Source organism: Nicotiana tomentosiformis, chromosome 10, assembly GCF_000390325.3.
Source record: "Nicotiana tomentosiformis chromosome 10, ASM39032v3, whole genome shotgun sequence".
NCBI lineage: Eukaryota > Viridiplantae > Streptophyta > Magnoliopsida > Solanales > Solanaceae > Nicotiana > Nicotiana tomentosiformis.
The window spans coordinates 5234762-5253402 of record NC_090821.1 but is presented as its reverse complement, the minus strand read 5'-3'; the positions used below and the strand labels follow the sequence as shown (position 1 = coordinate 5253402).

General features: G+C 37.5%; 1 protein-coding gene across 2 annotated transcripts; it reads right to left on the bottom strand.

Moving 5' to 3' along the window:
- Nucleotides 1-2270: 2270 nt before the first annotated feature.
- Nucleotides 2271-15926, bottom strand: LOC104101920 (kinesin-like protein KIN-7D, mitochondrial). Of its 2 annotated transcripts, XM_033657562.2 has the most exons (25): nucleotides 15252-15926; nucleotides 14871-14968; nucleotides 14619-14708; nucleotides 14446-14498; nucleotides 14067-14132; nucleotides 13826-13879; nucleotides 13437-13496; nucleotides 11033-11111; nucleotides 10862-10929; nucleotides 10631-10687; nucleotides 10440-10544; nucleotides 10139-10243; nucleotides 9819-9926; nucleotides 9613-9744; nucleotides 9268-9450; nucleotides 8609-8800; nucleotides 6658-6798; nucleotides 5797-5916; nucleotides 5662-5712; nucleotides 5532-5579; nucleotides 5242-5382; nucleotides 3523-4266; nucleotides 2899-3028; nucleotides 2697-2817; nucleotides 2271-2588 (listed from the first exon to the last, which is right to left on the bottom strand). In XM_033657562.2, the coding sequence occupies exons 1-24, from the start codon at nucleotides 15593-15595 to the stop codon at nucleotides 2735-2737; spliced, it is 3252 nt and encodes a 1083-aa protein (XP_033513453.1). In that variant the 5' UTR covers nucleotides 15596-15926; the 3' UTR covers nucleotides 2271-2588; nucleotides 2697-2734. The 2 variants fall into 2 exon arrangements, with proteins under 2 accessions (XP_033513453.1, XP_033513454.1); XM_033657563.2 differs by lacking the exon at nucleotides 15252-15926 and having other exon boundaries at nucleotides 14619-14704.
- Between the last annotated feature and the right edge of the window lie 2715 nt (nucleotides 15927-18641).

Genomic DNA, 18641 nt, shown 5'->3' with positions numbered 1-18641 from the left:
ATAAAATAAGTTAATCGAATACGATCGCTTTTGAGAATTCTCAGTCTTCTAAACTTGAGCAACCCTCGATTTGACTCTTTAAAATATAAAAGTTAAACTCATTAGTTATTCATTGATATTCATTTTCTAAGTGGATAATATGATTTTTATCCATATTTGACCCGTTTTTAAAAAGTTCATACCCATTTTTTAGTAGATAATATGGATGGATAACTATTTGTTATCCATATATATATATATATATATATATATATATATATATATATATATATATATATATATATATCTACTTTTATCTCACTACGTTTAAATTCTAAATCAGTATAACGCTTTTATATATAGCGCTATACTTACATGTCTTATCAACTTCCATATAAAACGTGATTCTTAAAAGAGCGCTATACGCTAACTTCCAAAACGTCCTTTAATGTATAGTGCTTTTTAAAAGAGCGTTATACATAGAAAAGTCACTCTTTTTTTTTTACACTTATTTCCGTCCTACTTGGCAAAAGAACCACAATTAGGTTCTGGACTCGTGATCTTATAGCGGTTTACCTGACGTGGTCTGCCATTTAGTGCTGCAATATTTACAAATATTGCCAAATGAACAATTTAGTTTAATTATAAGATTTTACACATTTTATAAATTAAAGTAAAAATATAGTATTATTTAACCATAGTTAAGTAATCAAAGTTTGTATGCTAGTCTGTTGTGAGTAAGTTTTCTCTAATGTGTGTTACTCCTTCATTCTAATTTATGTAATGTATTTTGATTGGAAATAAAGTTTAAGAAAAAAAGAAATATTTTTAAAACATATGATTTGAAATTAACTATACCTATTTATGTAATTATAAATCATTTCAGGAAAGGTAAAATGAAAAAAGATACTATACATGACACTTCACCTTGTTCTATTTTTACTAGGAAAAAGGGTCAAAAATACCCCTCTACTATTCAAAAAGGATTATTTATGTCCTTTGTTATACTATCGGACCATTATTATCCCGTTGTTTCAAAACAGGTGCATAAATACTCCTCATCCGTTAAGGCCCTCCACCATGGCCAACACCATCCCACATGACCTGATATTTTGTTGAGATAGATGTCACGTGGCATGCCACCTCACCGCCTTCTTTCCCCACTTCTTCCTCTACTACCATCTCCATTTTCATCTGGAAGCTCTTGGACCACCACCAACTTAGAATGTGGATTTCAATGCGGCAATTAGTAAACTCACAACTTTAAAATTAGTAGTATTTGTGAATTGAACTAAAATTCAATCTTAGTGAGAAGGATTTGGAGAAACCTGCCTGTTCATTTTCTTTTGGCACCATGCTAAATATAACTTCTTCCATACTTTGCAATTGGCAAAGTTGCATTCCTCAATTTCTTTTTATTATAAATTAGACATATTCTCTATTCTCAATTGGAATTTGAGACTCATATCTTGGCTTATTTATGCAATTTCCATGTCTGCTAATGTATTTTTAAGTTTTAACCAAGATACACTGTTTTTGCTTCGTGAAACTGAGGTTCCCCAAGAATGAATTTTGAATGTGCTGCTTTCTCAAATGTGCATTAGATACGATCTTGGTGTGTTTTTAATGAAAGTCTTTTGATTTGTTTAATTATTTGAAGGGAATGTCTTCTAAATGTACATTGTACATGATGTACCTTTTTTTTTAAAACAAAATCTCAAAGGCACACCCATAGTGACATTGGAAGAGAAAAATATAGTAGCTCATTCAACTTTTAATTAGCTGATTTTACAGAATGTGATGATAAACATTAATTACTTTGAAATCAAATGCTTCGGTTGGGATTTTATTTTAAAGAAATGGTGGATGAAGGGCGAGATGGTGGTGGAAGAAGAGGTGGGGGAGGAGGTGGTGAGGTGGCATGCCATGTAGCATCCATCTCAGCAAAATATCAGGCCATGTTAGATGGTGTTGGCCATGGTGGAGGGCCTTAACAAAGGAGGGGCATTTTTGCACCTGTTTTATAACTTCGGGGGCAGTAATGGCCCGATAGTATAACGAATGGCATAAATAATCCTTTTCAAATAGTAGAGGGATAAAATTAAACCGACCACACAAGAAGTAAACAAACACCGAAAGATGAAATATCAAATACCAAGTATTCCACCTCCCCTGAAAACGTGATAAATTGAAAGACATGGAGAGAACAAAAGTCAAAATGTTTAAAGCTCTGACGTTCTGTACGCTATCTATAAATGTTTCACACTAATCAGAAAAAATTGATCGAGATATGCGAAGTATAAAGACAGCCGAAAACTATTAATAGTCAAAAATTTACAGACACAAAAGCTATATGGTACTAGTTTGTATTGTTCTATACATTGCAGCTGAAGGTCAAGAGATCATAAATATGCCACATTACCTCCCTGACGACTTCAGATTTACTCATTTACATCCTTTCCTCTTTCTTCCCTTCATATTTTTGGGTCGTCTTATTTTACAGTTGTTGGAGAAGTACACAAGGGATAATTATATATCATTGTAAGGTTACAAAATACAGGTGAATTAATTAAAGAATGTCACTGAAATGGCGAGTTGACAATGAAAACCTGCAGTAAGGAAAAAAGGGAGGAAAGTAAGAAACTCCCACTAGTTTAAAAGTAATTTCGAAATTTGAACTGTATGAAGAACTGGAAAATACGAGGAACGGAAATCACCTTTCTTTTCACCATAATCATGAGTTTAAAAATTAATGTCAAGTAAAGGCAAAAATCCTATCTGCAATATTTGTCCGACATATGGGACACTCGAAGCAGGCAAGGGAACAAGACTTGCACACTGCAAAAAATCATCACATTGGAACAGCTTATACCGTGGGAGCAAAGATAATACGAGCGTAGAATGAAAAAGGAGACTTACAGCAAAAATGGCGGCATGGAAGAAGCATTGCAGCAGTGGATGATTCAAAACACACTTTACATACATTTGAATTTGCATCACCATTCCCCGAGTACCTATGTTCTTTTTCCTTCATCTCTTGCATACGAGCCTAGAGACATAAGTGTAAAAGATCATAAAACTTACAAATTTCTGGATTAATCAAGGCACGTAAATAAACAATCACATGTCTTTCACAAATTTCAAGAAGTCAGCCATTTGAAGTTCTTTTTTTTTTTGTGGTTTTCCTAATCAAACTAACTTCCAAGTGCCATTTTCTATTTTCTCCACTGCTACCAATACAATCTACAACTCAATGAAACAACATGGCTGATGAAACTGTCACATAAGTGTAATAGAGTAGCATAAAATGGCAGAGAGATTTCCATACAGAGCCAGTAAAGAAAATAGCTAACATTGCTGCTCCTACTAATGATTCTATGAAACATTTCAGAAGTAGCACTCTGTGGAATGACAGGAAGTCGGTGACTCAACACATAAAAGCCGAAGATTTAATTCAAGAGGAAAGACACCGATGTGTCCAAACCCATACAAGTGTGTAAATATAGGTGCAGACAAGTGAAAAGAAAATGATAATGACATTACCTTCAAGCGGGCAACAAGCGGTTCTACCTTGGGAGCCTCAGCAATGGAAGTTGTATGATTCACGGCTTGGCTATCAATGAGGTTCGGGTCCTTGTGATCGATATCATTGATTTTTGCATCACTCAGACTGTCTTCTACATTTTGCCTTTCAGCTGCCAGCTTTGGATCTTGCCTAGCACCACTTTCTTTCTTCAGCTGAGCAACAAGTACCCACATATTTGCTAAATCGTTTTCCAGGGCTGCCTCCCTTTTCTTTCCCTCTTCAACCTTTTGCCTGTACTCATCTTCCACAACTTCCTTCTCAGCCAATACAGCCTCCAGAGCTGCCTCTCGATGTTTCCTGGCCTGCAACTCCATCTTTAGATCTTCAGGGTCTAGGTCCCATGTGTCAAAGTCATCATGAATCGCTCCTGGAATTTCACTTCCTCTGCCAGGGATCCGACTTCTACGCCCTGATCGTAGGTTTTCACCATGCTTTCGGCTGCCAAAATTACCAGTTTGTGTAATGGAACTTCGAGAATTCAATATCTCTCTAGCAGCCAACAACTCTTTCTCTTGTTTTGCATTCTGTAACGAGAGCTTTGTGACTTCACCAGCTAAGTTTTTAAGTTCAACAGCAGCAGCAGATGCTAATTCTTTTGCATACAAAGCTTCCTCAGACAATTTCTGGTTCTGTACATGTAACCCGCTATTTTCCTCTACGATCTGGACATGTTCTAGCTTCAGTTTACCATTTTCAATATCCTGCTCAAATTGCAAAACAATATATAAGATCTGTGATACAAACTCATGCAGCACAAATGCAATGTTAATAATGTGCCTGTGAGGTGAAGACAGCAAAACTATGCATAATATCATATGAAAAAGTTATAAAGATCCCGTCTGATAATTGGGATGGATATCAACTAACAGAATCAAAGAATTCTAACACAGAAGTACCCCATGGAAACAGAAAAATTGCAGATAGTTAATCAAAACAAATATTTGAAAAAAAATTAGCACCACACAAGCATAAAACACTTAATGAGGAAAGAAACAAGAGAACAGGTACGCCTGATAGATTCACTAATCAGATCACTGAAATTCCTCCAATGAACATGAACATATCTTAGAATAATTTTTGGTCTCAACATATCATCATGTTTTTTAACCACTGTTTGATAATATATGTGTTCTTATTCACATTCTATCCCATATAAAATAATACATAGATCCCCACAAAAATTAATACAGATATCAGTTAAAATCGCCAACCAAATGCTGCATTAGTTATGCAGGGATTTTTCTAATCTCTCAAACCAAAGATAGTATTGTTTTATGGGGGACTTTATGCTGGTATTATTATTTCTTATACCTCCAAACCAAACAACCCACTAGTGTTCACTTGCGTTTATTTTAATGCAAGGAAAGTTTTACATATCTAGACTCTGGAGGTAACAAGGGTTCACATGATCCCTTCTTTGTAACTTTTCCCTAATTAAGACATTGATATGACTCCAAAGGGACACCATGAAAAGAAGTTTGTTCATCACATCAAAGACCACTGTAAACATATACTGCGAGGAGTTTGGTTTAAGGCTTCAGATGCTCCCCACAGCTTCCTAAGTACTAGCAATTGATACTATATGTACCAAAAGTTTGTTTCAAAGGCAAGCAGTCCACTCAATTCATTAGATAAAGATGCAGACCAAGTGCTGGATAGAATGATATAGAAATCACCTTGGACTGAATTTTCTTTCTAAGCTCATCAACATATTCATCAGATACACGTTGTAATGGGTATGACTTTTCAGCCTTTACTGCATCCAGCTGCTGCTCAAGATGATAAATCTTTTCCAGCAGTTCCTTGTTCTCTGAACACTGGAAACAACAAAAAGATAACAGTCACATTACTCTTTAGAAAAAAGAAAGAAAAAAAAAAACTACTAGCTTGAAATTGCATACAAGGTCGACAAAAATCAGTACAAATAGTGGACTTGCAATGAAGATAAATAACACTGCTATTTGACCTTGTTTTGCAGCTCTTCCTGAAGAATTCTATTGTCCGCTGATTTTATCTGCATCAGAGGATCAAATTTTAAACAGCTCAGAATAGAGATAGCTGCATAGCGTGTCAACAAACTCTTATCTGCTACAAACCTCAAGCTCAAAGCACTTCTCGCTACACTGTGTCATCAATTTCATCAGAGTCTGCTAAAAGACAGAAATATGAGACACACAAATTTGAAAGGAAAAATAAAAACAAAGAGGTTGAGAAGGATAATATGAGGCCACCTGCTGCATTTCAACTAATGATGCTTTAGAAACTGATGCTTCACCGTTTTCCACAATGCGCTGTTCCAGGATCCTCATTTGATTTCTCTTTTCTTGTATTTCGCGCTCTAAATGTTCGATCTGTCATAGGAGTTAGAATAAATACAGTTGCCTTGTATAACGAAAAACAGAACATTTATGAAGAACAAGACTATACTTCCTGCGATAATGATTCAACAAGCCTAAGGACTTCAAATATCGGAGATGTTTAATCATTTTTGCTAACAGCGCTAGAAGTGAATAAGTTCGAAACTTAACAGAAAGATTAGCACAAAACCTAGGATTTTGTGGTAAAAATCAAATGACAAATTTATATCCAGCAGTAGAATAGTAAAAAGACTGCCTGTTGGAAGAAAAATCTAAAGGAGACCCTAATTAATCGCAGCAGGTTAATGTTGGAACGGAGGTAGAAGGAGAAGCAAGAGAACACTGGTGGAAAACAATCCCTGCATGCATATGGTGTACTGTTTGGAAGGAAAGGAACATCAGATGTTTTTAAGACAAAGCTAACTCTTTTCAACAGATCAAGTTTAACTGCATAGTTTTGCTTTCTTTTCGGTGTAAAGATGAATTTGTAAATGAAGAAGAACCAATACTTACCTTAGAATCCCTGTAAAATTGGAGAAGGATTTTTCTTTTGGTTTTTTGCTCGTGTGTAATTACTACAGCACTTCCTTAGTGCTACCTTTATAATACAATTACCTTTCTCTCAAAAGGAATTACTCGCAGCAGGTTATAGCAGACAAACACATCATTATCTTATTCAAATTAACCATCAAATTGTTTTGAAGATGGAAAAAGAATTAACAAATGATAGCATACTTGAGTTCTTGAACTCTCAGGATCATTTACAGATTGCTCCATCAACCGCTTCAATGTACTGCTACTGAATGCAATCTCTCCACTAAGCATCTTAACTTGCTCAGCCAGGAGGTCCATTTCATCTGCCATTGAGATACCTTCCTGCATTCAAACAGAACAGACAATCAAAAATAGCAAAAAGTTAACCCTCGATAACGATCATCATGTTGCACCTTATACTATTCGTTCAGCGCATTAAACAAAGGACTAGAAAGATGTCCTAGCTATGCTGACTTTACATATAAGCAAATATAAGCATTTCCCAAAACCCATAGGGTCACTTAATCAATTGATGGTATAAAAGTGGATTATAATATAACTAGATCATACCGCGTCAAGAGAATAATAATATTACTAGATCATAGTGAGGGAATTATTAGCAAGGAGATGGACAGATTAGGGAGAGACGGGATTGTGGATTATCAATCAGTCATTCAAAGTTAGCTGAAGTTGGCTATATGACTCCATTATATCAATTCTGCTCTACTGGGCTCTAAGGGATTGTGAATCAGATTGGGTAAATTGTACACTAGGCTTGGTATGTAGATGACGTGTGTTGGTAAATCTGTTCTGAACATGATAACCTTTTAATGTATACAATTATTATTAAGTTACACAAAATAACACAACAGGTTAGGTAAGAGAAAGGGTGACAGCTGATGAGCATGCTTAAGAAGGTGAGCGATATGGTAAAAGCTACTGCCAATGCTAAGGCCAAGGTAGAGAAATGATACAATAGTATTTTCGTGTCTAATCCATGGGATAGGAATTTGATCTCATAGCGGATCCCCCATGGGATTGCTCCCCCCCCCCCCAATGGGATTGCGATCCAAGCAGCCAAACACCCGACATGAGTAGGGAGTGGTACCGGCCCAAAGCTAAACCAAACTTCCGATTGGGAAGATTTATATAGCTATGGAACCACATAATTTATCAACGCCCATTAAGTGAACATGATTAGACTGACAAAAACTATTATATAGCTATGGAATTTCTCAATTCTGATACAAAATGGTGAGAGTATTCAAATATAATATCTGGATGGATGTTTGCTTAATTTGAAACTTCAGCAATGTATGTAAATAGCTAATGTCAAATTTTGGATATTGAAAATGACCTTAGCTAGGCATTGTATTGGTTAAATACACGGTTAAGGCAAATTTAAGCCCTGAAGCTAGGTGCAACAAAGGTTAAGCATCTCACCTTGCTAAGGTGGCACTTCCATACATGCACCAAGATGCAAAGGTGTGCGTGTCACTGTCAGCGCCAAACCCTTACTTTGTTCAGTGGCAGCACTAACAAGTATAGATGGTATATTAAATATTTTCAATAACTTTTTTTATGTAACATATTAAATATTATAATTACAAAGGAAATTTTTTGGATGATTATAGAAATGATTATGAAAATTATTTTAGAAATTTAGTATGAGAAATTTAGGGAACATCTGAATTAGAAACTTAAATTTGCATCTTTTTTAATCTAACCAAATTTCAAATGATTTTTGAACTTGATTGACATAGTTTGATTCATATTAGTATTTCCAATTCAGTTGCCTTTATAATGTTGTTTGTGTAAAGAGTTAACTTTTGTTGCTTTACATATAGACTTCTGTTTGTTTTTTATTTGCACTGTTTCCTACTGCAATGGCCAATGTGTGCCTTAATTGCATTTTGTACATAAAGCTTCAGTAGAACTCAGCACTTTTTTTCTTAGTCAAAGTTGCAGTTTTCAGTAAAATAAATTCAATTTATGAATAAGACCAACTGCAAATGTTAACTTACAAATCGTTTGAGTCCTTCTAAGGATTAAGATTCACATGCACTCAATTGGAAAATTGAATTAAAACTAAATAAGCAGCCTCCACTTAAAAGTTTTAAAATTGTGAAACAAAGAGAAGGAAGAGACATACTATGGGGAGCTTTGAACCACAGGAAGAACTGCTAAGAAGTTCACCCATCTCAGTCAATTCGGTAATCGTACTTCCAGCCTGTGATAGATCATCATTCCACTTGCTAGAGGATCTTTTGTTTTTTAAATCAGAACTATCTGACGAAGGGTCTTTCTGATTCTCGCTATCTGTGAGCATAGAACTGTCCAATTTCTGACGGAAAGGTCGAAAATAGAAGATCAATACAACTTTCTATCCTAAGATCAGATAAAGGCAGAAAAGGTTTGTCCAAATAATAACTGGATAGGAAAAGAAACGAGAGGAGACGTTTATATTACATTCCAATGTTTATGAGTTGAACAGTTGAGGTGTAGGTTTCTCTACTTTTTGGTATACTTCTTGTATACAGGGTTTCCCCCAACATTAATAAAATTATTTACCTTGTCAAAAATGAGTTGAGCACTTAAGTGAGGAATATAGTAATGATTAAGTAAAACATCTATGAAGTGCATAACTAATTGCAAAAGAGCAGGTAAATCTCGTGCAAAAAATACAATACACATGATGTTATCTTAAAGCAATTATCTAGGTGAAAATCCAGAAAGTATGCACAGAGGTTGAGCGAAGAAAGAACGGCATTGAAAAACACAACTCATGATATTATGGAAAGACAAGCCTACATCATCTTCAGAAGCAGAAACACTCCTTTGATGAGCAGCAGCATCACCCAAATAACCAGGAATTGAATTCTTTGAAGAAACAAGGATCAGTTTAGTCAGCCTCTGTATCCGACTCAGTAGAGCTGCCTTCTCTTCCTCTTCCTCTTCCAATCTTGACTGCATTTTCACTTGTCCCTCTTCCAACTGTAAAATGAACGAGAATGTAATTCAGTACAGAATCCCTTTGTGCTAAAAGAACACCCAAAAGCAGCTAATTGAGTACAGATATTAAACGTGCAATTAGTTTGACATGATCATATCTAGCTGTAGGGAGTCTTTACCACATCATTTAACGTTAAATCATACCTGCTGTCTCAAGTTCATAAGCTCTTCATGATTGACACCGACAAGCACCCCTCTTCTTAGCTGATCAAGCTCTTGTTTCAAACATGATATTTCCCTTTGATATTTCTTAATTAGAGATTTTTCATCAATTATCTGAAAGAAATACAAACCGAACTGTCAGCCTTCTCTATTGCAACTCTAGAAAACTGAAATGCTAAAGAGCAAACCTTGTTGCGTGATGCATAAATCTCAACACGTTTAGCCCTACTTGCAAATTTTAGTGTATTATGTGTTTCCTCCATATTGCTTGAAGCAGGAGTAAGAGTACATATGAGCTGCAGATCACAAAATGGGGAGAAATTAGTCACCCTGCCTGTGAAGCAATTGATGTCAAAGCAAGTACCATGAATATCAGATGGCAGTGTTTATTTATTTAAAAGAAAAGGAATGGAGAGCTAAGAGGCCAAAGATGCACATCAATAAAGCTGTATAAATAATAGATATGAAGAATAAAATAGAACTCCTTGTGTGGGCTCATCATTCTTACAGAAACATGTCCATGTCCACTCAGCGATGATTGGAGTAGGCGAGTAAGTTTAGAATCCCGATAAGGAACATGACATGCCTTCCCTTCACTAAGTTTTCCAATGACCTAATACATGAGAACACAATCAATGCATCAGCATTACGTTCAGACTATTATAATCTTTAGCCCGGCCTGAAAAAGGAATACAGCAATCATTCTGATAGGCAAGGACAAGAAACTGAATTATGACAACGGTGCATTATATATTTGTTATAGGAAACCACCATCGAAATGGTCAATGAGGGATGCTTAGAGTACGTACAGTTCCTAGAGTCAGCAGACTTTTATTTATGTATGATCCTTCCTTTCTCCGTAATCCCGTTGTTTCAGTTTTAGAGCTCTCAGACCCTGCTAAATCAATCAGGTTCTAAGGGGCCAAAAAAGAAAAATAAGTGAGATGCTATAATATAAGGCTTGACATTTGAATACAGAAAACAGTGTAAGTAGCCATACGAGCTGTGAGAAGATCACTCCATCATACTCATCACCATGGGCACTACTTTCAATCATCTGCAAAATGTGCAGGGAAGTGGACATAATAAGATAGGAGTACAAAAACCAAGTACAATGTGTGACTGTTAAGGAGGGAGGGAGAACTTTAAAGTGACCAAACAGAAGATTATGATCACAGACCTAGTAGATTTCATATACAGTAAAAACAGAAGATAGAACATGATATATTACCAAGGAGAATATTGTGTGACTGCGGCTACTGAACAAATTGAAATTATTTGAACCAACGTGACGGTGCTCTGCAATAGAAAAGATAGAAATCAATATAAATTGTCCATAACATGGCCTTGGCTGTCAATGATGGGTTTGGAGAGACAGAATCGGAACATACACAATAATTACCTTCCCCAGCAGCAATGAAAGAAAGAGCATGGCCGGGTGACAAAACAACTTCCTCCTTTATACCTTCAACATAAGTACCCTGCATATTTATAGCAAGCGTGAATGATCAAGAAATATACCTTAGCAATAGAATCAACTATATACAGCAGCATAAACATCTGGTATGTAAAAGGCCAGCCCGGTGCACTAAGCTCCCGCTATGAGCGGGGTCCGGGGAAGGGCCGGAACCACAAGGGTCTATTGTACGCAGCCTTACCCTGCATTTCTGCAAGAGGCTGTTTCCACGGCTCAAACCCGTGACTTCCTGGTCACATGGCAGCAACTTTACCAGTTGCGCCAAGGCTCCCCTTCAAACATCTGTTATGTAGATGGGAAAAAATAGAGAGGAAACTCAGGATCTGTTGCTTAGGTGGTGGAAGAAAAAAAAAAGCAATGTGGAACTAACATCCTAAACGAAATATCTGGGAAGAAAGCTAGAGTGGAAACCTCGGGAACTGTAGCTTGGGAGGTGAAAAGAACAGTACAAAGCTAATATGCTAAAGGTAACATACATTAGCTTTAGTTTGTTTCTTGAGTCATTTTCAGGGTTATTTGTGACTCAAGATATTTATTTATTTTTTGATAAGGTAAAGGTTTTATTGATAAAAGTAGAAGATGGTACATAAGATTACACCAAGATCAGACAACACCTATAATAGCATACTATCAGTTACAAGTTTCTTAACGCATCCAAAAACTCCATATATTGATCTAGACTTTCAACTAAACATTTCTTACACCAAAAAAATAGATTTTGAAGACAAGTATTTTTTATTCTAGCAATGTGATTCCTCTTGTCCTCAAAGCAAACATTGTTCCTTTCTTCCCAAATGGTCCAGAAAATGCAGAGGGATGGTCCACCATAGTTGCTTCTGATTCCTTGATACCTTCTGCCTTTGCCAGCTGACCACTAAAGATCTTATGTCTGGAGGCATAGTCCATGAAACACCACACAGATTCAAAAAAAGCTCCCAGCACTGTTTAGCAATTTTACAATAGATAAATAGATGATTAACAGTTTCCAACCCTTCTTCACATAAGTAGCATATGTTACTTAGGCAGAATCCCCTTTTTTGTAAATTATCTTGAGTTAAATTGGCTTCTCTGATAGCAACCCACCCAAAACAAGCCACTTTAATAGGTGTTTTGGTTCTCCATAACATTTTCCATGACCAATTAGATTCATATTGATCATTTTGTTCCTGGAGAAGATTATAACAGCTTTTGACAGAATATCGTAAATCATTGCTTGCTGTCCAAACCATAAGATCCTCCTTGTCTTCCTCCATCACTGTTGTACCTAGTAATTGGAGTAATTGCCCCACTTCTTCCAACTCCCAGTCATTAAAGCCTCTTCTAGGATTTAATTGCCAACCATTAGTAGAATAGAACTCAGCAACAAAACCCTCTTTATTCACAGAGCAATTGTACAGGTTTGGAAATCTGTTACTTAAGCTCACACCCCTAACCATACTTCAGTCCAAAATTTGATTTTTTTTCCATTTCCCAACTTCAGCTTTGTATATTGATGAAATTCATTCCACAACTTACTGATATTGCTCCAAATACTACCTTTTGTAGAGTTATGAACAATTGCAGGCCTCCATGTATCTTTCTTCACATACTTGACATCTATGAGTTTCTTCCAAGTGCTTTCCTTTCCATCATTATATCTCCATAGCCATTTATATAATAAACTCTTATTATGCATTCTCAAATTTCTAACCCCCCTTCTTCACAATCATTACCTTTTGCCATTTAACCAAATGTATCTTCCTTTTTTCTACATTTCCTTCCCATAAAAAATTACTTCTCATAGTATTCAATCTTTTCTCCACACTAACAGGTAACTGGAACAAGGACATCAAATAAGTTGGAGTACCATCCAACACACTACTAATCAAAGTAAGTCTGCCTCCAAAGGACAAATATTGCTTTCTCCAGGTAGTCAGTCTGCTGGAACAGCTATCCAAAACTCCCTGCCAGATCCTCTGTTCATTTTTCATGGCACCTAGGGGAAGTCCCAAATAGATTGTAGGTAATTTTTCCACCTTACACCCCATTACTCAAGATATTTATGAAACGTACAAGTTAAATTTACTCACAGCTAGTGATGACTGGTCAGAAGACATCATTGTTTTTGTGCAATTGTTTCCTATTATTGCCCTAAATGATGTCTATACGAATGTACAACTCTACATCCAGATCCCTCATATGAAACAATATGCTCATCTTTAGACAAAAATGTAGAAAGAACTATCAAAATGACCAGAATCATAACTTCAAGAAAACTGGCTTTTTAAAAACAAATAGAAAAAGTCTTGGCAGTTGGCCCTAAAAAAGCAAGTCTTATTAGCAAAAAAACCTGTGCATCTTCCCTGACACGCAAATTCTGGCCAGTAGGGTCCAGCAAGTCATTGATAACCTGACATCATAAATACGGAGAGTACACAAGTTAATTATGTTAAAAATGGGTATGAGAAAGTTAAAAATGTCTAGAGGTGATAAGTGCATAAAGACAAGTGCTAAATATACACTAAACAGTATTTCACTTTGTATAGGTCTATAGAAGAAACTTTATGATGCAGCTACGAAGGACATGAGCACAAATTCTAAACATAGACGTAGCATCGAAATAAAAAAGGCTCATCATATATGCGAACCACCCCGCAAAGTATAATGGTATTTTCGCATTCTAATCAGTGTCACTATCATTGTTTGTGAAAATATCTGGCTGATCTGCTCCATACTAACCTCGTTGTAGATTTCAATATATGACACTCGGAGTAAGAATTCGCGTCCAGGAGTCTGAAAATTTTAAGAGTTAGTCACTCTCTCCATAGAATAATCAATACTTGAAACAAGCATGGCTCTTCAATCCTTACGGAAAGATGATTGAGGAAAATGAATAGCGACATATCGCTCTAGGGTGTCATGCCAGACAAAAATGCAACACTAAATTTTCAGAATGAGGTAAACTTCCGAGCTTACTTACATCTTGAATAATGCTGAAAACGTCCTTTATCGCCAAAGGAATTATGCCCGGACAACTGTGATCTCCCTGTTGAAACCAAGATCTCAAAAATCAACATGCAGATAACAAACTAGTGCACATGGGAGGAAGGGGGAAGGGGGAGGAGAAAAAACAAAATTCAATTAGCAAAGAGGAAAATGAAGCAAGTAACTACAATTTAACCATCAATTTTCAACAAAACGTGCAATAAATATAAAGATTGTGCAGTATTACAGGGCAGCAGCTTTGTCAATAACAATTAAAAGTTCCTAGACAGTTCATTGGCAATGTAACTGAGTCGGTGAAGCTTTCTTTCAGTTCAAAGGGAAAAAGGATATAACACAAAGGAAAATTGATTTACATGCATAGTGTGCGTCTTTCCACTACTTGTAACTCCATAAGCAAATACTGTGCCTGCATAATCAGCAGGTCTCAAGTCAAAATACAAAAAATAATAGATGAACGCAATTAAATTGGACAGCACGATGTATCACACTTAAATGACAACACATTCGGTCCATGAAAAAAAATTACCATGTATGCCTTCCATTGCAGCCTTGACCACAGGTCGAGCAGCTACTTCATAAACTTCCTGAGTAATTGTTTGAGGTCCAAACACTCTATCTACCCAGCATCAAAGCAAATATTACCAAAATAACTATATCAACTTCGATGAAAACCTAAGTACTAAGCAATTCCATATTCTTCCCAGACTAATTAAGGAGATGTTTTAACAGTTAGCAGGATCAGAATCATAATGAAACCCGAAAGTGTCTAGAATTGTACCAAATGCATAAGCTGTGGCTGGATTATACTCGTTCCGCACAATTTTATCACCATCTGCATACCATGCAATTTCATCGCCCTTCTGATATTCTCGTTCGCTGTCACCATAAATTACAACAATTCCAGATATTACTACATTGTCTCAAAACTCACATCCCTAAAATTCAGCTGAACATATTTCTAAAGTGTTTAAGTCCTATGAACTGGCACTGTAAAAAACTATTTTTAATAGCAGGTAATTATATATAATAAGCATTGATTAGTAATCCAAATTAAATCATATACCAGTCGTAACAGGTCTCACACTGATGGTATAAATATTTTCTACACTATATAACTTAAACCCATATCTAAATTAGTTCAAACAGATCTAGAATTTACCTCATTGGGCGAAACCTGACAGTGACTGAAATGCTATCTCCCGATCTAGACATATCATCAACTGGTTCATCAACCAACTCCTCTTCCGCTTCCGACGTGTAACTGACCGGCGTACGATTTTCGTAACCTTGCGAGTACATCGAATCGGAACGACTCATGGATCTGGAATTGTAGCCATTTGAAGAGCCGTAAAACGACGTCGTAGATGAAGAGTAAGATCGCGGTAGTAGCTTAGGGTTCATGACGGATGATGAGGATGACGAAGATGAAGAGTACGGAGTTGAAGGTTTACTACGGTACTGAAATGGTGAACTACTTCTGCTACCTCTCGATGATGAAGCCATCAACGACCTAGCTCGAACTTGAGCTCAAGCTAAACTTCTCTAGGTATGTACACGCGCTTGTGGCTGCGTTTGGAGTACACGCATTTCTATGGAACAAGAAGAGAGAGTGAAGTAATGGATTTTGAATTGGTGCTTAGGATTTGAAGCAAAATGGTAGTGAGAGAGAAGCTTCAGACGATGAATACACTGTGTGTCTGTGTGTAGATTATGTAGTGTAGTTGCTATAATTGTATAACTAATCTGAAACTTGTATTCTTCTTCTTTAAGACAAAGAAGAAATGCAGAGAAGGGAGAGAGATGAGGAGTGAAAACTGAGGAATAATGGGAGGGTGAGTTTGAATTATTTTTGCTACAGTGGATTTTTAAATTTAAATAAAATATACATCGCTATAGGAAATTGGGGAGTATTTAATTTTATCTTAATATAGTTACTCTAACTTTTTTCAAATGTAAAGTAATTTTGGTCCATTTCAGTTCAGCTGGCAGAACATCAAAGCGGTCAATTAAAACTGATAAAATTGTCATATGTGTTTCACATGACTAGTTGGTAAAAGATAATTTCGATTGAGATTTTTTTCCTAATTTCGTTTTCATATTAAAGCACTAAATTACATTATAATTAAAAAAATCAAAGAAGAGAAGCAATGCAAACATAAATAAAAAAATCCTTTCTGTAATGAAATAAACTGCAATCGGATGAAAATTTGAAATTAGGTAAGAAGACCCTCGCAATCATTATTTAGCTTGAGCGTGTCAAAAATAAAATTGATTTAAAATTTCGTTGTTCGAATAAAAGTGCTCAATTTTATGAACTAAAAATTTATGTATGCTCAAGTTATTATAATACCAAATTGATAGCGCTCTAATGAGGTTCCGGAAGAGCTACTCCCCCAGTTGCTAGAGGCCGAGGGAAGGCTCCAGCTTGTGGTAGGGGGCGAGGACATCCCAGGACTGTTTCAGTTATGCCGTCAGTGGGTCCAACAGAGAATCTCATTATTGAGGAACAGGGTGAGATGCCTGTGGCAGAGCCAACTCCGGTGGATTTCACATATGCACCGGGATTTCAGGATATCATGGGTCATATGCTGCGGTTCATGGATATTATGACTCAGGCCGGTTTATTTCCGGCAGACCCAGCCACATCTCAGACAGGCGGGGGAGCACAGACCCCTACCGCACAGGCTCATGGGCAGGCAACTGCTATATATCAGACCCAGGGTGCACTACCCGTGGGTGGAGCACAGCCAGTGACAACAGCTACACTTGAGCCTAGGCCAGCTGCAGCCGCTGATCCGCAGAAACTATTGGACAGATGGACTATACTACATCCTCCTGTCTTTGGGGGTGAGCGACATGAGGATCCCCAGGATTTCATTGATCGATGCAAGGATAGACTGTACAACATGAGAATATTGGAGTCTCATGGGGTTGACTTTGCTACTTTTCAGCTAGAGGGCATGGCCCGTAGATGGTGGAAGTCTTATATTCTTGGAAGACCTTCAGATTCTCCTCCCATGACTTGGGATAGGTTCACCCGTATCTTCTTGGACAGGTATATTCCACCCTCCCAGAGGGAAGAGTTACGGTTTCAGTTTGAGCAGTTTCAGCAGGGTCAAATGTCAGTGACCGATTATGAGGCGAGGTTCTCTGAATTATCTCGCCATGTACTTATGATACTCCCTACTGAGACGGAGAAAGTGCGGAGGTTTGTTGCGGGTTTACATACTGGCATTCATGCCACTATGGCTTGAGAGGTTGAGATGGGTACTTCTTATGAGCTAGTCATGGAGATAGCCCGGAGGATTGAGGGTGTGCGTCAGCGTAGCCGAGAGCAGGTTACTAGAGATAAGAGGTTTAGGTATTCTGGAGAGTTCAGAGGTTCTCCATCTGGGGGCAGATGTCAGTTCGTGAGAGGGTAGTCCAGTAGGTCACCATATCCAGCACCACCGCCTCCTCAGGGTCCTCCAGTGCGACCTTATTTCGGTACTATACCCGAGAGTTATTATCGCCCACCAGCTATTCAGGGTTCTTCTAGTGGGTATTCAGGTCACCAGGGCCAGATTCTTAGTCAGCAGCCCATTGTGCCGAAAAGTTATTATGCGTGCGGGGATCCCAATCACATACGGAGATTCTGCTCTAGGCTTCGGGGTAGACCAGTGCAGCAAGGTCAGTAGCCTATGATTACCGCACCAGTTGCTCCACCAGTCGTCCGACCACTAAGAGGTGGAGGAGAGGTGGGTAGGGGTCGTCCTAGAGGTAGAGGTCAGCCAAGCGGAGGCCAGCCAGTTGGAGCTCCAGCTCGATTTTATGCTTTTCTGGCCAGACCAGATGCAGAGGCCTCAGATGTCGTAATTACAAGTATTATTTCTATTTGCGGAAAAGATGCCTCCGTATTATTTGATCCAGAATCTACATATTCCTATGTGTCATCTCTATTTGCTCAATTTCTGGGTGTTTCTCGTGAGTCCTTGAGTACTCCTGTTTATGTGTCAACTCCTATGGGCGATTCTGTTGTTGTAAATCGGATCTATTGGTCCTGTATTATTACACTCTGTGGTTATGAAACTAGAGCAGATCTCCTATTGCTTGAGATGACCGATTTTGAAATTATCCTGAGCATGGACTGGTTATCTCCATATCACGCCATCCTAGATTGCCATGCCAAGACTGTTACCTTGGCTATTCCAGCATTGCCTAGGCTGGAGTGGAAGGGTTCGTCTGTTAGTTCATTTAATCGGGTTATTTCTTTTATGAAGGCTCAACACATGGTTGAGAAGGATTGTTTAGCTTATCTAGCCTATGTTCGGGATACTACTACAGAGACTCCGGTTATTGATTCAGTGCCTGTAGTTCGGGAGTTCTCCGATTTATTTCCTTCAGATCTTCCAGGTGTGCCACCTGATCGTGATATTGATTTCTGTATTGACTTGGCTCTAGATACCCAGCCTATATCTATCCCACCATATCGCATGGCTCCAAATTAATTGAAAGAATTAAAAGAACAACTTGAGGAGTTACTAGCCAAAGGGTTTGTCAGACCGAGTGT

Bases quoted from the DNA above. Each gene is read 5' to 3' on its own strand.
- LOC104101920 (XM_033657562.2), bottom strand. From the start codon at position 15,595: ATGGCTTCATCATCGAGAGGTAGCAGAAGTAGTTCACCATTTCAGTAC. The intron at 8,801-9,267 runs GTAGGCTTGTCT...CCTTTCCGTCAG, and splicing joins TTTCTGCTTCTGAAGATGAT to AAATTGGACAGTTCTATGCT. The intron at 4,267-5,241 runs GTGATTTCTATA...CAATTTGAGCAG, and splicing joins GAAAGAAAATTCAGTCCAAG to GATATTGAAAATGGTAAACT.